General features: G+C 35.7%; 1 protein-coding gene across 1 annotated transcript; it reads left to right on the plus strand.

The window, feature by feature from the left end:
• Nucleotides 1-404: 404 nt before the first annotated feature.
• Nucleotides 405-24,132, plus strand: LOC310640605 (interleukin-18 receptor 1-like). Its single transcript, XM_083362997.1, has 12 exons — nt 405-585; nt 3,456-3,538; nt 4,473-4,560; nt 6,374-6,602; nt 14,213-14,396; nt 15,541-15,694; nt 17,464-17,526; nt 18,688-18,835; nt 19,917-20,050; nt 20,912-21,073; nt 21,497-21,655; nt 22,118-24,132. Exons 3-12 carry the CDS (start codon nt 4,503-4,505, stop codon nt 22,516-22,518), a joined length of 1,692 nt encoding a protein of 563 aa, XP_083219123.1. The 5' UTR covers nt 405-585; nt 3,456-3,538; nt 4,473-4,502; the 3' UTR covers nt 22,519-24,132.
• Nucleotides 24,133-25,540: the final 1,408 nt, after the last annotated feature.

A 25,540-nucleotide genomic window follows, 5' to 3' on the forward strand; every position in this document is an offset into this window, starting at 1 on the left:
CTTCCTTTTTCCCCCATCGGAAACGTTACTACCGGCTCTCATACGCTCTAAATCAAAAGCACCTCCCAAGGATTTCGACAGGTCTTTTGCCCGGGTGAGGATGTGTAGACGATGGCGGGTTTTTTTTTAATGTTTGCACCTCTTTCTTGCTTTGAAAAGCAATTCCCCAATTACCCCACTTGACTGCAGTAACCAAAGCCCAAATTCCCCGGATTCGGCGCACGTCTCGCGGAACATCTGAATCAGCTCACGTCTCTCGTCTAAACAGTGGGGCAGGGCAGGAGGGGGACTTTTACAGGTGGAAGGCGGGGCTTCCAGTGAGACTCCTCTTTCTCTCACTCTTGAGTTACAATCAGCAAGTCAATCCCGGTCGATCGAAAGCATTTCCTGGAAGAAACCGATAATGCTCCTTTGTTCCCTTGCCTGGCCCTGATGCGATCGCTCTCAGCTGCCAAATCTAAGACAGAAGCATAAAATCTTCGCCTTGGGAAATGTCAGAGAAAAATCTTCGCTTCCAAAGTATCTGAATCGGCAGCCCATCTCTCAGCCTCATCTCACTGTCTTTGCACCTGCATCTGGCTTAAGGTAAAAACTATCTTTCCTACAATGCAACCTTCACAAAAGATGCTGGGAGTACAACTCCCAATATTCTCAGGCTGGGTTTGGAAAATCGGAAGAGCCGTGGTTAGTTAATTCAGCATTCTGGGTTTCCTAGATTTGGGCTGCAAAAATTCAGAGGACCACTAGATGGCAGCAAAAAGAGCCTGAAAATTCTCTGTTACCTAGTAGTAGTAGTAGTAGTAGTAGTAGTAGTAGATGTTTCAGCCAAAATTTGGCTTTTCTAAATCAGTGTTTCCCTGACAGGGATCAGTAAGTAAAGATGCAGAGACCACACAGTTAAACGAATACTTCCTATCTGTTTATCTTTTTTTAAAAAAACATTGTGGTTCATTCTTCTTGATGTATTAGATGATTATAGTTGTGCTTTTGTATGCTTTCTCCTCCCTTCTATTTTTGGAGGCATCTTGAAACTAAATGTTGGCACAAAAATGTTGATCCGTTTATTATTTGAGTAATTGTGTATACCTTATGGTGTAGAGTAATAACAATTTCCTAAGCAGAAACTTGCTGCTCAAAATTTTCTTCAGTAGAAATCTTTATTAAGGGGTATTTGGGTCTTCATCCCCCTGAAATCCCATAAACATATTTCCTGTTTGTCTCATAATAATGGCAACTGAAAGCTGTTCACTTTTGTCATTTTTTTCTGAGTTTTACTGCTCTCCTGCTATAGTACTTATATTTTTGACTTCTGTGCTTTGCTAAACAACTTTTCAGACCCAAATCCTTTTTCTGTTAAGGCTGTGGCAGTCAACAAGAAGTGGTTATGTTACTGGTGGTTAACATGAGGAGGCTGGATGGGTCACTTGCTGGAACCTATACATTACAATTGGAGAATCATTTTCCTAAATGAAACATAAATGAACCTTCTTCTCAATTAGGTTCCGAATGAAACCTTCAGGCCACAGAGCAGGTTAAATACTTTATATAGTTTTAACCAAAAAAAGAATAAAAAAGAACTTTTAGTTTCATGATTTGGAAAGTTTGTGGAATATTTGTAGACGCACCACAGTGTTCACCTGCTTTCTTTTGCAGTAAGGTATTATTGCAAACACTTTTTGTCAAGTCCTTTACCAAGACAGGTATCCATCCCCATACCATATCTTTTTGGATCTGTGAATAACATTTTGTTATATGTCATTGTAACTTTATGCAAATTTCTCTAACAATGTCATATTGAATTTTATTTTTCTCTTATGACATATAATCTCATCCAACATGTACCATCTGCAAATTTGATAAGTATTCTGTATTGATCTGTATTCTACATCAGCCAAGTCATTACATTACATTACATTCTCTGTGGGCGCGCCTGACCTATGGAACCATTTACCGGTTGAGCTCCGGATGGCTCCTGACCTTCGCTCCTTCCAACGCGATCTAAAAACACATCTATTTAAGCAATCCGGTCTGGTCTGACTGGTTTAATTTTAAATGTGGTTTTAATTTATCATCTACATTTGGGCAATAGGGCTTAATTTATTTTCAATTTTCTGTATTTCTGCATTTTGACATTTATGTCACTGTTCACCGCCCTGAGTCCTTAGGGAGAAGGGCGGTATACAAATCAAATCAAATCAAATCAAATAAATAAATAAATAAATAAATAAATAAATAAATAAATAGATTTTTAAAAAGATGAGTCAAATACTTAAGCTTAAATCTTGAGACATTCCTCTCTGATTTGATGAGAAACCTTTAACAAAAGCTTCATGAATGCAATTTTCAAGCCTGTTAAGTTCTGCCATAAGGAATATATAATTCTTTACTTATATCACCAAAATAGCAATTAAAAATTATTTCATATTTGTTGACTAATTCATGCTGACCTCTGGTAGTTATCACATTGTTTTTAAGATGCTTTCAGATTGTGATTGTTATGATCTACTCTGGAATCTTTCCAAATAGCAGTGACTGTACAGATAGTCCTCACTTAACAATACTATTTGAGACCATCATTCCCATCACTAAGCCACAGTCATAAAGGATGATGTCATGTGACACCACCACTTAGCAACAGCAGTTCATGCATTTCTGGTTGCCATCCTAAAGCAAATCCCACACTATCATTAAGCAAGATGTCACACTTTCACTATTTGCAACCTCCTGCCAGCTTCTCCTTTGATTTGGCTGGCACTGAGGGTCTCAAATGGCAATCATGTGATGTCAAAGATGTTGTGGCTAATTAAGTACAAACAGTGATCATAAGTACCACTTATTCAGTATCATTGTATGTTCAAATGTTTGCTGAATGACTGTGTGTTTTGTAAAGACCACCTCTAACTCCTCAGATACTTTCCCCCCACTTTGTCTGCTACCTCAGAAAACATAAGCTAATAATCTTAAATTACACCCCAGTGCATTTGGTTGAATAGTAGAATGGGTTTCCAAAGTTAAATTAATCTTCAGTGGGGTCAGTTACAGTAGTCCTTGCCTTACAACCATTCATATAGTGACTGAAGTAACAACGGTATTGGAAAAAGTGATTTGTAACTGTTTTTCACATGACCCGTCATGCTTATGTCATCAAAATTCAGATGCATCTATTTATGATGTTTGCAGGGTGTCCTGGAGTCACATGATCCCCATGTGCAACCTTCTGACCAGCAAAGTCAATGGGGAAGCCAGATTCACTTAACCACCATGCTACTGACTTCAGTGATTCACTTAACAACTGTGGCAAGAAAGTTTGTAAAATAGGCAAAAGTCACTTAACAATTGTCTTGCTTAGCAACAGAAATTTTGGGCTCAATTGTGTTAATAAGTCGTGGACTACATGTGCTTTTAGGAGTTTAGGGCTTCTATTCATTGGCTTTATTGTCTTGCCTTTTCTTTAGGCATCCAAGAGACAATTCTGTCAGGAGATTGGCTGAGGAAAAGTGAGTGCCCAAAGTCATCCAGAGAACAGCCAAGGCTAAAGGTGGGCTTGAGCCTGGTTTTCTTATATCCTAGTCCAGGAGTGAAACTACTACATAACATTGGCTTTTGTATATACTAAGTGGATACAAGCTTTTATGCAATACTACAAGACAGCAATCTCATAATTTTTTGTTTCTGTGATGATTACAGAGGCCTCAAGTGCTGTGTTGAAAAGATGCAATATTATTTCATGTCAGAAACATTGGTGATTGAATTGTGATAGATCATGAATGTTCTCTAACCAGTTGGACAGTATATATATAAAATGGCATAAATAAGATATATGAATGAAACAGAATGGAAGCTGGATTGTATTCAAATATATGGAATAAAGATAAATTCTCTATTAACTGTGGCTGGTCTGGCTGATTCAAGAGTAAAATACGCAGAATTAGTTGGAAATAATGTCCAGAGACCTCATTGGCATTTCCATTGGAAGATAACATCTTTAGTCTAGAAAAGACATCAAGTATTTTTGATTGCCCAATAATTCTACAATAATAGCCAATTATGTGTAATATGAAAAATAAAATCTATTATAGGCAGGGAAATCCATAAGATACAGTTAAAATAAGTTAATATGGTAGCCTTGATGATGCAATCAAAGGTTTGCCTATTTTTAATGTGCCACACATAAAAATGGGTGAAGCTTTGATTGTATTATCATTCACCATCTTGACTTTTTTGTATGTTGACTTTTTAGCCTGTGGGTAACCACGTTTATAAGAATGAGCTTTACTAGAAGAATGGCTCACCACATCTGTTATGCAAATGTTCACTTTCTTTTCTTAAGTTGGATTCCTAGTTCAAATCTTATATTCAGACTTAATTTTCATGTGTGTCTTATTCAAAACTCCATAGCAAAGACTAGTGAATTATACTATTAGAATTACATTTAAAAAGAATTTAAAACTCTGTTGTTGTTTTTGCTCTAGAGGAAAAACTAAAGATAAACTAATTTTAAAATGTGTTCTGAAAATCTGGCAGTTCTACTAACACTGATTCTTAGCTTTATCAGCTCAGGTAAGTATAACTCTTTTTGCTTTCTCTCGTTTATCTTAAAACATGCCATTTTGGGTTGATTGTTTTAAGACTGTTTATGCTACTGAATGCTGGATATCATACACAGATGATACATAAACATCGAAACCACGGAACGTTGTTATGGGTAACATTTGAGAAAGGCATGTTTGATCGGGCAAGATAAGCTGGGAGTTGTGAAGTTGTATGTTTTCGTTTCATCATAATCTGTTGTGAACTTCATGTAAAAATGCACCATACAGCAGGATAATAAATAAAAGTGATTGGAGGTTAAGCATTTAAATATTTCCAAGGAATGGAAGTGATCTAATACTAATGAAAAATGTCACTGCCATATCATCAAAGATTTGAGTCATTTAAGACAAACAACATTTCTTCCCTACTCGAATCACAATATCTTATAGCAGGGGTCCCCAATCCCTGGTCCATGGCCCAGTGCCGGGCCGCAGCATGCCAGCAACTGGTCCACACAGAAAAGCAAAGTCCTATACATGGGATACAAAACCCCACATTCTCCGGTCCACAGAAAAAACTTTCTCCATGGAACCAGTCCCTGGTGCCCAAAAGGTTGTGGACCTCTGTCTTATAGCATTTTTCCATAAGTATGTATGCTAGAGAATGTAAATGTGTACCATTGTGACATTATACACTTTAAAATACAGCAATTCATCATTAGCCTCTTTTCTTAATTATATTAAGGCAAGAATATAACATGAACCAAAGTTCGCTTGTTGTTGTGGCATCATTATCAATAAGATCTATTTCTCCTTCCTCCCGTACCAGTGGTCTGCAAGATTTTGTGACACAAATGCTTAAATGCATAAATCCTTTTAAGGTTTAGTATTCTGTTTCAGAATCATGAAATATTCATGAGGTACCTTGAAAGATGCCAATAAATAATATGAATATAATAGGCCTTCTCAGTGCTTTTTTTGTAAAAGAAAAAGGTGCTGGAACTCACACATGTCATATAACCCGCCTTGCCTACCTTACAAGGTTCCATCCAAAAAAGGTGCCGGAACTCCGTTCTGAGCGTTCTATGAAAAAAAAAAGCCCTGGGCCTTCTAGGGGATTTGGAAGATGGGCAGGATAAAGATTTTAAAAAGTCAAAATGGCAGCTGCAATATGTGTAAAATTAGGACAGGCCTTGGATCATTCAGTTGCTTCTTGGGTTTTTGGCACCAACTGTTCAAAAATATGTCCCCAGGCTTCCAGAGTTGACCCCAATAAAAACAAACAAACAGCTTTGTTAGCTGGTGATTCTGGAATTCTAAATGTTCTAAAGTTCTAAATGTTGAAGACCATGTTTATTAACCTTGGCAACTTGAAGAGGTGTGGACTTCAATTGCTAGAATTCCCTAGCACCTTGGGGAAGTTCTGGGAATTGAAGTCCACATCTCTTCAAGTTGGCCAAGACTGAGAAGGTTGAGAAATACTGTTGTATTTGTGAATGGAAAGCACAATCAGAAGGTATCTGATAGCAATTTCTCTGTGTAACACATGTTATTAAAATGTTAAGCTTTTGTTAGCATCACATCACAAGATGTGATGGAATTGTTGACAGATGCAGTATTTAAATTGGAATGGGAAGCAGATAGGACAGGAAGTCAAAATGAGAAATGTTGCCACTTTATACTTTTCTTTCTAGCATATATACAGTACAAACAACTTGTTTAACCAAAGAAAAGCTGCCATCAACGAGTTGTGCTATAAAGATGCACTATACTACCCCAAGTTACCATATTTCTAATAGCAAATATTCTTTCTATTTTCTATATGTTTTAATTTTCTGAAGGAAATCTTTGCAAAAGGCACTCACCTATTAATGTGCTAGAAGAAGAATATTTTTCTTTTTGCTGCCCTAAGAAACCACAGCACGAAGGACAAGTTATCTATTGGTATAAAGGAAAAAAAGGAGAAGAAATGCTAATTCATGGAGACAGCAGAATTGATTTGAATGGGTCTAATTTGCAATTTTGGCCAATTTTACTGAATGATACTGGAATCTATCAATGCTGTCTCAAGTAGGTGCACTATATACATAGATATGACTATGTTTTTTAAAAGGAAGTTATATTCATATTTGTCTCTGTTCTCCAACCTTATGGTCCATTCTCAGTTTCCTGGATGTCACCTCCCTAAATTCATGGCCAGTTAGCTGAAAAATGGGCACCAGTTAGCCAAGCAAGGGGAAAAGTCTCTAAAATGGCAGCTAGGTGTCCTCTGATGGTCACATGGCTGAATACCTGGGTAGCAGCAGAATTGTGGTAAAGAAGTCAGCTTGTGACTAAACTCTGGTTGATGAGAAAGGTAGAAATGAGATTTTTCACAAAGTCAGATGTCAACCAGGGCAACATGTTCATTTGAATAACTGATTTAATCTTTTCTACAACTGTTTAAGAATTTATTTTATTAATCTGAAAATTAAATGGTAAATCACTTATTACTGGAGGGAGTTTCGAGTGTTGACCCATATTAAAAGATTGTTAGTGGAATATATTTCTATTTTGCATGTGAGGGCAAATATTTATGTTCCAATTCCTCAAATAACAACAAAACAATTACAGTTTAAGGCTATTTAAGGTATAGGCTTCACATGCTACATAGATTCTCAAAAAAAAAAAAAGGTTGTCTTGTTGTTACCAAGTTTGAGTTTGATATTAATGTAGCATTATCAGAAGGATCAAACTCCAGTAAATAAAACAAATGGAAGGAGAACCCCATATGTTCCAAGACAGTTGAACATTAATGTTGTCCCACCTATGCAACAATTCCAATATAACTACTGGGGAAAAGTTTGCAACAGTAAAACTTGCCATCCATGAACCAGAAAAAAGAAAATCCACCCTATAAAATAAACTTAATATGGAAATCAAACATCCTTCTTTAGATAACAGTAGAAGCTTCCTGAATCAAAAAGGCATTTTATCCTAAGTAAACTTCTGAAATAATGTATTCATTTTTTAAAAAATAACATGTTAGCTATATGCACTATAAAAGATATAAATTCTTCATGGTAAAGCATTCCTTTATAAAGTATATATTTTGTTCCAGATGTTACATTTAAATAATATTCATTTACCCAGTTTAATAATTTGTAATAAACCATCTCTTTTGCTATGGTAAAAATTCTTTATGTTCCCAAGGTAAATTTAGTCATCATTTACTCCTCAACAGTGATGTAAAAGCAAGAAATCCATTCAGCATTTGTAGCATTTAAAGTTAAAGTATGACAAAGTGTTTACACATATTAAAATTTCATTATTACAAAATTATCCTGTTCATATATTACATGTAAGCGGCAAGTCCATGTCCCTTTGGAGTAATTTTTCAGAGTTAGTTTGCTATTACTGTAAAGGGCTGTATTTCAAAACCCAACCCATCAAAGTCACTAAATGAGTGGACATATAACAGGACATTTAATAAGCACTGTAAATTATGAGAAAAGAGGACCAATCCTTGCGCTAGTGTATCTCCAGGTGTTTAGGTTTTAGGTCAAAAGCAATTCTTTGATTTGTGTCCACTTTCCAACTCAGTATCAATGATCTTCTTTTCAAGATCAGTGTAATATGATCTGCAAAAGACATTCCTGTTAGAATCTTAGCTGCTACATTGTGTCCCAACACTCAGCTTACAGTATTAATTTAATTTAATTTTTAGATTTGTTGTTGTTAGTTGCGAAGTCGTGTCTGACCCATTGTGACCCCATGGACAACGTTCCTCCAGGTCTTCCTGTCCTCTACCATCTTCTGGAGTCCATCTAGGCTCACGCCTACTGCTTCAGTGACTCCATCCAGCCACCTCATTCTCTGTCGTCCCCTTCTTCTCTTGCCCTCAACCTTTCCCAGCATTAGGCTCTTCTCCAGTGAGTTCTTCCTTCTCATTAGGTGGCCAAAGTATTTGAGTTTTAGCTTCAGGATCTGGCCTTCTAAAGAGCAGTCAGGGTTGATCGCCTCTAGGACTGACCGGTTTGATCGCCTTGCAGTCCAAGCAGGGACTCGCAGGAGTCTTCTCCAGCACCATAGTTCAAAGGCTTCAATTCTTTGGCTCTCGGCCTTTCTTATGGTCCAACTTTCACAGCCATACATTGCAACTGGGAAGACCATAGCCTTGACTATACACACTTTTGTTGGCAGGGTGATGTCTCTGCTTTTTAGTGTGCTGTCTAGTTTGCCATGGCTTTCCTCCCCAGGAGCAAGCGTCTTTTAATTTCTTGGCTACAGTCCCCGTCTGCGGTGAACTTGGAACCCAGGAAAATAAGATCTGTCACTACCTCCATTTCTTCCCCATCTATTTGCCAGGAATTGAGAGGGCCAGATGCCATGATCTTGGTTTTTTTAATGTTCAGTTTCAACCCAACGTTTGCACTCTCCTTCACTCTCAACAAGAGGCTCTTTAGTTCCTCTTTACTTTCTGCCATTAGAGTGGTATCATCTGCATGTCTTAGGTTGTTGATATTTCTCCCAGCAATCTTAATTCCATCTTTTGATTCATCTAGCCCTGCCTTTCTCATGATGTGCTCTGCATATAAGTTAAATAGGCAGAGTGACAGTATACAGGCTTGCCGGACTCCTTTCCCAATTTTGAACGTCAGTGGTTTCATGTCCAGTTCTCACTGTTGCTTCTTGGCCCACATATAGGCTTCTCAAGAGACAAATAAAATGGTCTGGTACTCCCATCTCTTTAAGAACTCGCCACAGTTTGTTGTGATCCACACAATCAAAAGCTTTAGCATAGTCAATGAAGCAGAAGTAGATGTTTTTCTGGAACTCCCTAGCTTTCTCCATGATGCAGCCTATGTTGGCAATTTGATCTCTACTTCCTCTGCCTCTTCGAAATCCTGCCTGTACTTCTGGTAGTTCTCGATCCATATACTGCTGGAGTTTATCTTGTAGGATTTTAAACATAACTTTACTAGCATGTGAAATGAGTGCAATGGTGCGATAGTTTGAACATTCTTTGGCACTGCCTTTCTTTGGAATTGGAATGTAAACTGATCTTTTCCAAGCCTGTGGCCACTGTTGAGTTTTCCAAATTTGCTGGCAAATTGAGTGTAACACAAACTGCATCGTCTTTTAAGATTTTGAATAGCACAGCTGGAATACTGTCACCTCCACTAGCTTTGTTGTTGCTCAGCTTTTCTAAGGCCCACTTCACATTCTAGGATGTCTGGCTCGAGGTCAGTGACCACCTCATCGTGGTTATTTGGGACGTTAAGCTCGTTCTTGTATAGTTCTGTGTAATTTTGCCACCTCTTCTTAATCTCTTCTGCCTCTGTTAGGTCCCTGCCATTTTGGTCCTTTTTCATGTCCATTTCTGCATGAAACGTTCCCTTCATCTCTCCAATTTTCCTGAAGAGATCTGCACTCCTGCCTATTCTATTGTTTTCTTCTATTTCTTTGCACTGTTCATTTAAGAAGGCATTCTTATCTCTTCTAGCTGTTCTCTGGAATTCTGCATTCAATTGGGTGTATCTTTCTTTCACTTGCCTTTCACTTCCCTCCTGTCCTCAGCTATTTGCAAAGCTTCCTCAGACAGCCATTTTGCTTTCTTGCATTTTTTTTTCTTTGGGATGCTTTTAGTTGCTACTTCTTGTACAATGTTACGAACTTCTGTCCATAGTTTTTCAGGCACTCTGTCTATCAAATCTAATTCCTTAAATCTATTTGTCACCTCTACTGTATATTCGTCAGGGATATGATTTAGTTCATACCTGATTGGCCTAGTGCTTTTCCCTACTTTCTTCAGCTTAAGCCTAAATTTTGCAATGAGAAGCTCATGGTCTGAGCCATAGTCAGCTCCTGGTCTTGTTTTTACTGACTGTATAGAGCTTCTCCATCTTTGACTGCAGAGCACATAGTCAATCTGATTTCTGTGTTGACCATCTGGTGATGTCCATGTGTAGAGTTGTCTCTTGGGTTGTTGGAAAAGAGTGTTTGCTATGACCGTCGTATTCTCTTGAGAAAATTCTATCAGTCTGTGTCCTGCTTCATTTTGTACTCCAAACTTGCCTGTTATTCCATTATCTTTTGGTTTCCTACTTTAGCATTCCAATCCCCCATGATGATAAGGACATCATTTTTTGGTGTTAGTTCTATAAGGTGCTGTAGGGCTTCATAGAATTGGTCAATTTCATCCTCTTCAACACCAGTAGTTGGGACGTAGACTTGGACTACTGTGATATTGAATGGTTTGCCTTGGATTCAAACTGAGATCATTCTGTCATTTGGGGGATTGTATCCCAGTATTGCTTTTCCTACTCTTTTATTGACTATGAAGGCTACTCCATTTCTTCTGAGGGATTCTTGCCTGCAGTAGTATACTTGATGGTCATCTGAATTAAATTCACCAATTCCTGTCCATTTTAGTTTGCTGATTCCTAAGATGTCAATGTTCAATCTTGTCATCTCTTGTTTGACCACGTCCAGCTTTCTTTGATTCATGGATCTTACATTCCAGGTTCCTATGGAGAAAAAATCTTTATAGCATCGGACTTTCCTTTCACCACCAGACACATCCACAGCTGAGCGTCCTTTTGGCTTTGGCCCAGTCACTTCATTCTTTCTGGCACTACTAGTACTAGCCCTCTGCTCTTCCCCAGTAACATATTGGACACCTTCTGACCTGAGGGGCTCATCTTCCAGCGTCATATCTTTTTTCCTTTTGGTACTGTCCATGGGGTTTTCATGGCAAAGATACTGGAGTGGGTTGCCATTTCCTTCTCCAGTGGATCATGTTTTGTCAGAACTCTCTGCTATGACCTGTCCGTCTTGGGTGGCCCTACATGGCATAGCTCGTAGCTTCATTGAATTACGCAAGCCCCTTTGCCACAACAAGGCAGTAATCCATGAAGGGGAATTTTTAGATTGCCCTATTCTTAAATGACTCTTGGGCAATTTACAACTAAAAAAACCAGTGTATGGAAAGTAAAATTGAAAAGCAAAACAAATAGGACCAGAAAATCAAAACAAAAGAAAACAGTGGTTCTAAAATCAACTGTCACCAAGGCCTGGGAGAATAATCATATCTCTAGCAGTTTTCTAAGTGACATAAGTTTGGGAACCACAAAAATCTATGGGAGGAAGCTAATTCCAGAAGTCAGGAATTGCAGCAGAGTAGTTGCTTCTCCTGTGTCCTGCCAGATGAAATTCTTTAACTGAAGGGATTTGGAATATGCCCACCCTGCTGGATCAAAACAGATGGCAGGGATGACTGGAGACAAGCAATACCTCAGATAGCCAGCCCTATGCCATAAATGACTTTAAATGTGATAACCAGGACTTTGAATTATATCTGGATGTCCTGATCTGTGGATATATATTGGAGCAGGAGCTGAAAGTCCAAGAGGTCCCTTAGATGGTGTCCAAATCTGAATTGGGGAAGTGATAATGAGTGGTCAAATATTTGCATTTTCAAAAGATTCCCACTTGGAGTGTTTAATGATAGTCTACAGGGGAAGTCATTGAATATTAAATCCCTAAAGTCTTATCTTCCTTCTCCAAGATATAGACAACTTATTTCCAGAGAAACCTGGGGGTAAGTATTTTGGGAGTCTACTAGTGCTTCCTAACCTTCCAAGAGAAACATTAATTACACAAGCCCCTTCATCTAAGCTTTTCACATGACTTTATCCAGGATTGACTTGATTGACAGGAGTTTTTATGTGAAATTTCAGTTTATTCATTCTTTCTCAGTCACTTGCCTATACCCAAACAATAGCATAGAGCTTCCAAAATCTTTTAGAATTTGCTGAAAAAGAAAGATAGCCAAAGTTTTCTAGATATCATGATCTTCTTGGTGCAACTAGTCTTTAAAACTTTAAAACATTAACAAGCTTTGAATATGATATCAGTAAATTCTGTGGCAGAGCACAGATATATAATAACCCTGTTGGTTCAGAAATTGTGGTTTGTTTGTTCCATTTTCTTAGCTCCAAAGGTGATGGCACAATTTTCAGCCTCAATGTGTGTGTATAACAGGAAAGGTATTGCAAATTAAATTTTTCTCAGCATGTCCACAACAGGAAGAATGTTACAAAAAGTATGAGTAAGTCTGTCACTTAAATGGTACTTAAGCACTTCACTGCTATGATCTACATAAATATTTCAGCAATTGCATTTTAGAAAATGATGAATTCAACCTTTCCTTGTTTTAAAGTGGAATTTCCAAATATTCTTACGTGTATTAATTGTTTTATAATGGAGACATTATTTTCTCTAGTCATCTAATTTCTTAAGTTGCTTCTATTTTCCTGATAAACCAAACCCAAACTTTTGACAATCAAGAAAAAGTAAGTCCTCTAAACATTCTCTTCCCACCCCCATTTTAAGGAATCAGGCATTATATATCTTTCTAAAGCCTCTAATCAAAACTAAATACATAGTTTCTTTCCAGTTTTGAAACAGAGTATGCCCCCAAATAGAAAAAAAATACTTTCCTTTCCTTCTTTTAATGATAACAGAGAAAATAATAGTCTTTTATATTTATAAAATGTAGCACCGTTCATTGTACTTTTATTAGTATCATTTATATAGACCTCTAAAAAGAATGAAACAACAACGTGTGCATACCAATAATAAATGGAGGAAAAAACAGATAAAATAAATCTATAACTGCTTTGTATAGTAGTCTAACATATGATACTCTTATTCCTCCCATTTCAAACACTATGTGGTTTACATCCACCAAAAATGTCATTCTTCTGTTTTAATCATGTATTCAAGAATATTATGCTGTGATACTAAACATATTTAATTAGAAGTAAATACTGTTTTCTTTAGAAAAAGATAAAGGTGCTCATTTAACAGCGGCAATTTGGAACAAAAACACAGTCATAAAGCATGATGTCATGTTGACTGTGCTGACTTAAAATGGCAATTCTAGAACTTCTGGTTGCCATTGTTAAACAAATCCTGCAGAATTGTTAAGTGCAATGTCACATTGTTGCCATTTGCAATCTCCTGCTGGCTTCCCCACTGACTTTGCTTGTTGGAGTCCACAGTAAAGGTGATCATGTGTCTGTGGGATATAGTGACCTCATAATTCTGAGCTGGTCACCAAGTTCCTGAACTGTGATCATATGTAGGGATGTGTGATGGCTACAAATATGATGACCAGTCATAACTCCCACTCATTCAGCATCATCAAAACTTTGAATGGTCACTGAACAATGGTCATTAAGCAAGAATTATCCATAACCCAATTTTAAAATGAATAAGTATACATCTTTATGTATATATTTGTCTAGCTAAACTGTGATTATAAATTATTACAAGAGAAGGACGTAAAAAAGAAGTTATACTTGTATTAACATGGATGCTAATTTGGTCTGACTTTTCAGACTTCTGAGTGACACTGAATTGATCCTGATGGTAACTGCCAATCATGGTAGTAGCTGTGATTGGCAGTCTAGTTCAGCCTTTGAAATAGCTGGGTTTATCCAAGTTTTAAGCACTTAAAAATGTGGCCACATAACAAAAATAAGGACATATTCTTTAACTTTTGAGATCTATACCCTTAATTTCTTCACATAGATTTTGTAAGTTTATTTTTATGATATGAAGAAGTTGGATATGTATCTCCTCCTTGAAACAACTATTCTGCTTTAAATGTCACATTTCTTGTTCCCATGCAGAAATGGAACCTGGAAGATAACCTGCAAAGAATGGTCATTAAATGTCATCAAGAGAAATAAAAGCAATTGTTTCACTGAAGAGCATTTGCTTACTGGAAGAGATGGAATAATTGAGACAGGCTATTCTTTCACATGCAGTGATACAAATGATAGTACAAATGTTATTAACATAACGTGGTATAAGGTACTTTTAAAACTATTTCTTGTTTATAGATTGAGTCAGGAAGAGGGAGATAATATACCACAATGAAAATTGTCATCCACTGCATTCATCCACTGTAACAATAAAAATACAAATGATCATCTGAGTTGCAGAGAACATTGTCTTCCTCTTTGTTTAGTGATCCTGGTGGCTTCAATGAAAACCCAGTATGAGTACAGCATAATGGTGTTCAACAGAGTCCATCACCTATAGAGATAGATATGTAGAATCTTCCAGACACTAAATGTTGCATTTTTGGATAGCGGTTTATGAACCTTTCATTCTGGTGAAGCTTCCCAGATGTAAACATTTCCACTGTGCTTGTAGAATTGCTGTACAAAGCGAGGACTTTTGTCAACCACTATTCATTCAAGGAGTTACACACTTATTCAAAAATCTCTCAATGTAGCTAAAGTTCATGTCCTTGTTTCCATGCATGGTGGAAATAAATACATCAAGGATCCTAGTCTGAAGCAAATTAGAGTTTAAAACTTCACTGCCAGTGTCTTCTACATCTGGATAGCAACTTCTAATCAACTTATCTGTTGTTGAAAATTAATTTCTTTTTAATAAATCCTTCTTTACATGTCTTGAACAGAAATTTGTATAAGGGGAGTATTTTATTAATATTTTACAGATGGTTTAATTTGTTAACTTCATGAATACTGGTTTATAATATAAACTTCTGTTGGTAATACATTCTAGTAATAACTACATATTTCATTGAAAAAGAGTGAATATTGACATAAGCAGGTTGTTTCTGCATTGCACTCTTTCTTTCCAAAGGTTCTTGCTTTTTCCTGGAGTGGATTTAACACAAATAATTTATTTTAAGCAACTAATTTATTTTAAGCAACTATATTTAAACATCTAAATATATGCATATTTGTCTCCTTGGGGTTTATTCCCAGATCAAGAGCTGTAGACAGAATAATTTCTTGAATATAACGAATATAACAAATGAAAGCTGATGCAATCATGTTTATCCAAGTGATCAGAAAAAAAGCAGTTGATACATTTTTTTCCAATAGGATTGGCAACTTTATCTTACAATATGTCCCCTTTTAAAAATCTGTGTATTTTATGCTTATAATGAGCTGTTTTGTAAACATCTTCATTGAAATAGGACTGCATAGAGAATATTAATAAGAGAGGTGAAGAAGAATGGCACATTGATCAATTAACAGAAAAGGATGGTGGAAAATATACATGTGTAAAAACAATTCTTCATGCAGGAAAGAAATATAACAGCACAAGTACCACCAATTTAAATGTTAAAGGTGAGGCTGTGTAAAATTGTTAAATGGCTTGGTACCACAATCAGTGGTGTTCTTGCTCTAATGTAGCATGTTTGAATTTTAGTATATTATGAAGTAATGGAGAACTCAGGAAAACACAACATAGAGAAAGACTTTCAATCCTCTTATGTTTATGGATTACAGTTGTTTAAGCTGTCCATGTTTATACATGTATTGACTAGTAATGAAAGCTGTGCTGGAGAAAACAGAAGCCCGATAGATGACTGTGCACACACATAGGGTCTTCTAACAAGTCCTCTGTACAACCCTTCATTTTTATCTAATGCCAGCAGCTCTCTATCAGAAATTATCTCTACTTCAAGTCCTTCATGCTTGTTGGCTGTATAACTGGATGAAGTAAGTCTTATTGCTTGATACAGATAGTCCTTGACTTATGACCATAATGGAGTCTGCTCATTACGGTCAAGTGAATGTCACAAAATGGGTCACCATGTGATTGGTCCCAATGTTACAACCTTCTTTGCAGTTTCATTAAGCATATGTGGTAGTTGTAAAATGAACACCGTGGTTAAGTGAACCCAATGTTTAGGGCATTTCTACTGAAAAATGGAAGTAAATATTGGTTTTTGGAAAAAAAGAACCATCATAAATCATGGTCATGTGACCATGGGACACTGCAAATTGTCCTAAATTATTGTTTCCAACTGGCTGAAATGTAGTCATGTGACATAGGTGGCCATTGTCAGAACATTAGAACTGGGTCAAAGTTTTTTGGGGGGGTCTGTCATAAGCTTGAATGGTTGCTAAGCAAACATTCATAAGTTGAGGACTCCCTGATAGCAGCTTGCTTGATCCTATGTATGCATGCCACTAACATGGTTCTTACATTATATGCAATGTACCATATTTCTATTTTGCATATGGTATTAGAAGACCATCATACTGAAAATCATTCTACTGTACTGGATACTCCTCTCCTTAGAAAGGAAAATTCAGCTATGTAATTCTGAGAATACTTCCTAATGACAGAAGAACATTTTCACAGAAGGCTGTTGCCTTTGGCAGAATCAATATGAAATCATTACATCATCGCTTTCTGGTGGCCAATTGATTTATTTATTTCTGCCTCACTTATGAAATCTCAGAAAAGGGATCTCCCATTTGAATACTCATCCTTAGCATGGTTTGTGGAAAACTGTCTTTATATTGACTGGAGTATTTGCCTCAGCTTCCCTCAAGCTGACAATCATTGTTTTCAAGGCAAAAGGAGAATGATGGTTTGGCAGCTTAGCTGGTAATCTATATGGTAATTGTAATGTGTTATCACAAGGGTCTCCAAACTTGGCAATTTTGAGACTTGTGGACTTTAACTCCTAGAATTCCGTAGCCAACATGGCTGGCTGAGGAATTCTGGGAGTTGAAGTCTACAAGTCTTAAATTTGCTTGGAGACCTCTGTGCTATCACATAATTAAAAATATAGAGGGGAGCACTTCCCTGTGTCTTCTTTCCTTTTGTATGGAGTAGATGTGAGGATATTAAAATAGTGTTGTGGTATATCTTAAGTCCAATTAATTTAAAAACTGTCTTCAAGGGCCAATATAAGAATTTTGTAATTATTGGTAAGAAGCTTGAAGTAAAGAAATGAGACATCCCATGTTAGCAAATGAATGGCTAGGGATCTTAAAATATTTGATGTGTTTCATTATCTTAATATTGGAGGTAATTACACAAAATAATATTTTTCACTGAGCACATCAGAGAATGTTTAATATTCTTTTCTCTTCTTAAGGTACTGAAGAAAATGTCCCAAAGCTAATTGGATCCGCTTATAATGTTTTCAAAACTGAAATAGGTACTTCTCTTTATTATTAATCTGTGATGATATTTGACTATATTATCAACAAGTGGGCCTTTTCAAAAGCTGGCTGTATATATTGCCTTTAAAATATCATAGATTTTTCTGTTCTTGGGCTAGAACAGGAGTCCCCAACCCCTGGTCCATGGACCAGTACCGGGCCATGGCATGCCAGCAACCGGTTCACACAAACAAACAAAGCCTTGTCCGTGGGATGCAGGCAGCACACAAAAACACATCCCCTCCAGTCCACAGAAAAATCTCTCTCCACATAACCGGTCCCTGGTGCCCAAAATGTTGGGGACCTCTGCGCTAGAATGATATTACTATATTATATTACTAAATACAAACCAAGTAATGGTATTTCTCGGTTTATATTTAAATCCAGCATCTATTCCTCAGACTCCACACTCCTTCTAGAAGAGTAGAGTAAGAAGAGAGCATTTAGAAACAACTGGTTGGAATGCCTTTGAAAGAATTGTAAAGAGAAATAATTAATGATATTTTAATTTAAAGAATTAGTTATTTTTGTTGTCAAAGAACATGCCTGTATCCACTGCCAATTTTTAAAACAACTGGTTTCTGAGATTTCAGGTCATGCAGGAGCTTTAGCTTTCTAACAGTTTTATAGTTCTGTTGACCATAGCATGTAAACTATTTTTTTAACCATATTCATGTTTAAGGTGTAATGTGCAGGATAGTGGTATACAACAATTTATAGCTACTCTATTGTAGTTGTACTATGAGAAAATATTTTTCTGAAATTTTATAAAACTTAATGTACCTCAATACCCTTCAGTACCTTCCCTCCTTTAGAATAAAAGAGTCAAATAGAAGAAACAATGGTATCAAAACATTGTTGGCAAGTCCTATGGTACATAGATTCATAACTAATGATTATAGAAATAGAATTATAAAATTTTCAGTTTGAAGTTCTGGTGAGGTGAATATTTTTTTAAAATTTCCAATTTCTTATTTGTTGTTATTTGTAGTTGTTAAATTATATTAAAATATATAACCAAGTCAGGAATTCTAGCAGGTAGGAAATATGCATCAAAGCAAGGCTGTTAATGATTTCAAATTTAATTCTGAAGAGGATTAAAAGGGAGAATATTTCTTTCATTAAAATTATTAATTTTAAATAAATATTTCTGTTAGGTAAAGAGGAAATCCTCAATTGCACAGCGTTTTTAGGTTATTCAAAATTTGTTGAAGTCCAGTATGACCTTTATTGGATTGTGCATGATGATATTATAGAAATATGTCAGAATAATAATACCCCGTGTCAAAAGGAGGAACACAAATAGTAAGTACTATTCATAACCAAACATTATGTACTTACAATATGTTGTTACACTTGTTTGATAATTAGACATGCAGGCAGTTCCTTGACTTAGGATCACAATTGAGCCCAAAATTTTTGTTGGTGAGACATTTGTCAAGTGAGTGTTGCCCCATTTTGTGATCTCTCTTGCAAGAATTGTTAAGTGAATCACTACAGTTGTTAAGTTAGTAACACAATAATTAAGTGAATCTGGCTTCCCCATTGACTTTGCTTGTCAGAAGTTTGCAAAAGGTGATCACATGACACTGACTTTTTCAGTGCCATTATTACTTCTAATGGTCACCACATGAACAGTGGTAAGTTGAGGACTACTTGTATTTTAATTTTCTTTGGTAATTCTTCCAATGTGATCTACTATGACTCAGATCCAATATAATCAAATGGCATATTTTGCACTATAAAAATAATTAATAGTCCTATTCTTTGGAGAGGAAATTACAACTCTTTCTTCATTTTTGCCAAATGAAAATTCCATAACATAGGAATGTGGCTTTATGGACAGATGAAATTGTTACCATTATATTCATTCATAAAATATAAACCAGCCATTTTTAATAGATGGGAATAATATAGTTATTTAAACTAATCTTTCTATTCTTCAATTCCCTGACAACTTTCTTCAAATACTTTGCATATATATTGGAATTGCAATATCTGGAGTGCATGCTATGGAAGTAGTAAACAGATATGGAACTTTAAATTGTCAGTAGTACAGCTTTCAAAGAGAAAGGTACTGTATAAAGAAAACAATTTAAGCCCTGATTTAAGGTATATATATTTCCAAGATTAACAAACTGGTCAACAGAAAAACTGTCCTTCACATAATTGGGAACTTCCAAAATCCTTCCAGATATATCAAATGCCTGAAAAAGAGAGCAGGAGCCATACTGCCTTTTATGACTGAAGACCAAATCAATTAATTGCATTCAATAAGCTCTCTTCTTCAGTTTATTTAAAAGTAAAATTCCTTGAATTCTTTGAGGTTTTCTCCAGAGTAAATTCTAATAGGATTGTTATTGTATAATTTCCCCTTTCTTAACAGTAATGAAAATGGGAAAAAATATGTTATGAGACAACTTTGGTTTAAACGTGTGAAAGAAGAGAACATCAATTGTTCATACAAATGCATCTTTTCTGAAAATGGTTCTGAAAAGCAAACATTTATATTGCAAAAAGGTATTGTACAATTTAATCTAGTATAAAAATTTATTTATGTAAATACAGGCGTCTACATACAGTATGACCCAGAAGTGGTACTAAGTTTAAATTGATATGGGGAAAAATAAACTATAAAGACTAAAAATAATTCTTAGAAAGTGGGCAGATAATTTTGGATGTAGCTGATAATAGAACTTGAAAATTATGCAAGGCTAATTACTGGTTGAATTCTATTTTAATCTAAATTTGAGTTTTTGTAGCTGTAATTGTTTCAGAGATAGCAACTTTAATGCCCATTAATATCAAACATTTATGGTATCTCTAGATAATAGTCTCATACACTCAGACCCATCTTCTAATGAAATAAAAACATATATTTTTTAAAATGGCCATAACATTTTGGAATTGTCATTTATGAATTATTTTAATAAGTTGAGCATTCAGATTTCTTAAAAATGGGAAAGACATCCATATTATTGTACAAAATAACATGATTTTCCTTGGCACTAAAAAGACCAGCATCTTTGGTTAATAGATTACATTTTTAAGTATTTCATTTTAGAAAACTAATGGCATTCTCAGGGCAACTTTGGATATAAGCACTACATAGTTCAAAATGTTTTATATTCATCTACTTTATCAAAATGACTTTTGATAAAGTCTATATAGACTGTAAGAATATTTTTCTATTTTAGGCTGTAAGAATATTTTTCTGTTTTTCTATTTTAAGATAAAAGTACACAATATTATTACTTATATTTCTGTTTCAAAGCATACTATTATAGGCATTTGGCTAGAAAATATTTTAACTTCTTCTTGTGATTATTAGAGAAGCTTGCCTTCCTAACCAATAATTTTTATCTTCTTTTTTCTTCCTAGAATGTAATCCAGATTTACCAGTTCATGCTTTTACTACTGGAATGATAATGGCCATAATGTTTTCCTTTATTGGTGTAATGATGGTGATTCTCTGTGTAATATTCAAGATTGAACTTATTTTATTGTTCAGAGATATAACAGGAAAAGATGAAACATTGGGAGGTAAAACAATTGGTTTGACTTAATAAAAATAGTCTTGATTTAAATCCATAAATATCAAAGGGGAAGAAAGAAGAAATAGTAACTTCTTCTCTTTTCATTATTACAGTCTTTCTCTATTCTGAAAGAAGATAGAAATTAAGGATATAGAGTTGTTTTTTGGAAGTAACACAGATACATAATTGTTTTAAAAGCCTCCAAAATTGGAAATTATTGATTCTGTTCACTTTGTTTCTGCCTTCCTTTAGCTCACCATTTAATATGAAGTAAACAATCTTTATTTGATTGTTTGATAAATAAAAAAATACAGAATAAATAAATGCTATTTAGCCAATTGTACAAGGGAATAGGAGACCTTGCCTGAATGTAATTCCTATAAGTAATTATGTCAGAGAAGTACATTGACTCTGTATTATTTATTTATAGATGGAAAATTGTATGATGCTTTTGTGTCTTACCTGAAAGACAGTACACCAATATGTGGTGAAGAGAGAAAATTTGCTCTGGAGATACTAGCTAAAACATTAGAAGATCATTTTGGATATAAGCTATGCATTTTTGAACGAGATATTTCTCCTGGAGGAGGTAGGTAGATGGGATAAATGATCATTGAATACATTGATAAAATATCTTTTTCTTTTGCTTAAATTTAAAATATACCATCCACTTACTTTCCTAGAAATAGCACCATTGAGATTTGAAAACACCTTGCTTCTCTTTCTTATGCAGTATTATATACTGTTTGTGTATGGGCAGTATGTATGTTTGTATGCATTCATGTATGTGTGTGTACAGGTATAGTATGTATGTTTGTGTCTGTGTGTTTATGTATCTGTATCTGTGTTTGCTGTGATTTTGGAGAAAAGTGCTGAAACTGATGAAAAAATAAGTAGATTTATTATTTTTCAAATTTCTTAATGGCAGACAAGCTGAGAATCACATTATCTCTTGGAGGTCACACATGGTTATTTCAAAGTATATATTATGAATATGCAACTTTTCCTTCTTTCTTCAGCTAACTGTAACCATAACCTCTTTTACTTACAGCTATTATTGATGACATCCAATCTTCCATTGATAGAAGTCGAAGATTAATTATTATTCTGAGCCGAAACTATGTCTCTGACCAAGTCATGTTTGAGCTAGAGGTTGGACTGCATAAAGCCTTAGTTGAAAGAAAGATCAAAGTCATATTAATAGAATACATGCCAAAAAACTATTCTGATTTCTTGCCCAAGTCTTTGGAACTTCTTTCTCCCAGCCAAGTGGTGAAATGGAAAAAAGAGAAATCACTGCCTTTAAAGTCTAAATTTTGGAAAAAGCTTCGCTATGCCATGCCTGCTAAGCCAACTATTTCAGCTGCTTGTCAAGGGGTAACGTTGCAGGACAGAAGAAAAACAACAAGTACTTTTGGTATCACTTCTGAGCCATCGCTTGTCTGCTACTAGGTCTTCATCACTGTTACTTGAGATGGCTAAGTGCTGGAAGCAAAATTTGAAATATAAGAAAGTGTCCACAGATACTTGGGAGCAGCAGAATTGAGGCTGTGGGCTTCAGGTTGTCCCACCTGTGTCATTAGGCTTAGTTTCAGTAATATCTTTATATATTGTTTTATTCAATATGTATATTTCATACTGTTCTCTGTTTTTTTTTACAAAGTATGTCAAAATCCCAGACTTCTGCCTTACAGATTTATTTGCGGGGGGGGGGGTTGTCCAATGTCAACATGTCAACGAACAACTGTGTTTTCTTTGTATTTTATTGCTCTTTGAATCTAAATGCAGCACATGCTGACAAAGAATAAGAAGCCCAAGAGAGACAATTAAAACATTGCAACATCAACTAGACTGATGCAGAAAATGCAAGCATTTGTTGAAAGATGGTTAACTTACTATTTACATTATCCCCAATTAATAACAAGAACTATATTTGGAGTTCTGCTCTGTTTATGTATGTGTGTGAGAGAGAGACACTGGAAAGAAAGCACTGAAAGATACCAAATACATTTGAATTCATTGGGTCTTGTGTTATTTAACTTGGGCAGGAATAAGTGACCTGGTTCAGTTATAGTTTTACTTTTCATCTGGGTATTGCATATATGAAATATGTTTAAGAGGACCAGCTGCAGTGGCAATATTCCTCTTTTACAGAAGCTTCATGCTGTCACTATCCTTAAGTATCCATTAGTGTGAACCTAGCTCTGTCTATAACTCTGGTGCCTTCCCTGAGGTCCTAATGTTGCCAAAGAATTCTGAGATTGGCTGCTTTAAGAAGTTGGCGTCTGATGCTGCGTATGTACCCCATATGTGCACTGAAGCATCTTCCTGCTTTCAAATATGGTGTACTGTATAGATCTATTATTTACAACTAGATTATCAAATCAGGCTGGCATCAGCTTGAAAAAATACATCTAACATAATGCTGCTACAAGGTGACTAAAACTCATTTATGATATATAATAATTTATTAGCCTGGAACTCAGCAGGGTTGTATGTGACAACACATTAAATTTGATGGATGCTTTTAGTAGAGTAATTTCCCTTTAAATAAAATATTTCTCTCCAGGACAGAATTCTTTAATAAAAGGGTACATAACCTCTAGAGCCTTCAAATCCTTGAAGATTGTTTTTTCTGTGTCAGAAAAAATAATAATGTTAAAGTCATAAACACTGAATTAAGTTTAGGTTGGTCCTGGCTTTCCCCACTTCTTTACCCTGAGTGCATGGAGCATGGAGACAACCAAGGGAATGTAAGTCTAGGGGGAATAAAGGCCACTTTAAGAGTAAACGTGTGCTAGACATTGCTTTGCTATGATTTATATGTTAGACATTTGATAAATAAGGTGACTGACTTTTTGTTATATTAAAATTTCAGTTACATCCAAATGTTGAAGTCTAATGATTGCAATGTGTTCAATTGCAGTATGACTTGATTTTAGTATCTACTGACTCTGTTGCAATTTTTGTTTTAAAATATACAGAAAAATGTGTTACAATTATTCATTTCAAAAGTAGTTATATAGATATCTTGGTTTTGTTTGATCCTTTAATAATCAATTAGGGATGTCCAGGGAGTCCAAAAAGACAAACCAGCAGTCACAATGGCATGACTGAAGCCTTACTCATTTTTTAAAAGTGTCATCTTGGTTTTCCTGACTTCAGTCTCAATGCCTTTAGCCACTTAGATATGGACAAATGCCTGTGGTGTCCATGATAACATTCCTAGAAAGCAAGATGATTTTCATCCAGCCTGCAATACAGGGAAGAATAAAACCTTTCTGCAGACCTGACCATCACTCCCTAGCCTTAAACATGTGCACGTAGCACAGTATTATTTACTTCAAAGAAGGTACAAAATATTGTTTGCCCTGTAGTATAGATAGTTCCATGAAGCATCTTAGGACAGAGATCTGAAGCCTCTGAAACTGAAAAGTAAGACATCGACAGGAAACAGTCCATGGTAATGGAAAAAAATGAGTCAGTCAGTTGAAACAAAACTAGTCCAGCTCCAGTTGTTTGGTCTGACATATATAGAACTTTTGGCTTGCTCAGGGTGAATGTGTAAGTGTTTTCCTCCATCCTGTTGTTGTTCGAGGCTGTTACCTTATGCTGTTTTACTTCACCATCTTCATCTCCTTACAAGTAAATCCTGTTTGATTATATATGAATTATGGATTTCCTGCTTTCTTTTCAGCTATAATGATTTGCATGCACTTCTAAAGCGAAATATATGTACAGTCCCAGAGTGATTTCTAAATGGACTATTCTTGTTCTCATGAAACAATCTCCTATGCTGTTCCTCCTGCCTTCTGGAACATCTTGTTCCCCAATGTGAGGTTGGCCCCAACCCTTCTCTCTTTTTGTAAGGGCCTAAAGACGTGGCTATACCAGTTGGCTTGGGGCCCCAGTGTGGGATCAGCATAATGGAAATGGCTGATTGAGTAATAACAGATCCCCCCCCTCTGCCCCCGCCCAACCCATGTGTTTTTGTCTGTAAGGTTTGATTTCAACATTTTATGTTTTAACGGATATAATTGTAAGCCATCCAGAATTACCCTATAGTAAGATGGGTGTCCAATAAATTTTATAAATGAATGAATGAATGAATCAATCAATCAATCAATCAATCTTTTGACTTTATTTGTCAGGGGAAAGTGTATCAGTACTCTCTGGTGATAAGAACCCAAATAACAACTGCCTTAACTGCTAGGATATATCACTGTATTTCATGATATCAGGGAAATGATTTATCAATGCCTTTTTCCCATTTATTTTCCTCCCTTTTCTTTCTTAGTCAAGCCTGGGCTATTGAGATTATTAACCAGGTTTGGGTTTATTTTTTCAAAAATTGTGAATGTTTCAGAGTGTCACCTAATTAGCCTAAGACATTTGAGTTATTAAATTAAGTAGGGTGAAAAAATGTAGGACTAGTCATAATACTTTGTTTAAAGACAGTGTGTTCCATTTGTGG

This window comes from Vipera ursinii, assembly GCF_947247035.1.
Source record: "Vipera ursinii genome assembly, chromosome: 4".
NCBI lineage: Eukaryota > Metazoa > Chordata > Lepidosauria > Squamata > Viperidae > Vipera > Vipera ursinii.

What these genes read in the sequence shown, in the direction of transcription:
- LOC310640605 (XM_083362997.1), top strand. Translation starts at nt 4,503, where the DNA reads ATGTGTTCTGAAAATCTGGCAGTTCTACTAACACTGATTCTTAGCTTT. An exon ending in CACCAATTTAAATGTTAAAG is followed by an intron (nt 15,695 to 17,463) that starts GTGAGGCTGTGT and finishes TCTCTTCTTAAG; the next exon opens with GTACTGAAGAAAATGTCCCA. An exon ending in AGATATTTCTCCTGGAGGAG is followed by an intron (nt 21,656 to 22,117) that starts GTAGGTAGATGG and finishes TTTTACTTACAG; the next exon opens with CTATTATTGATGACATCCAA.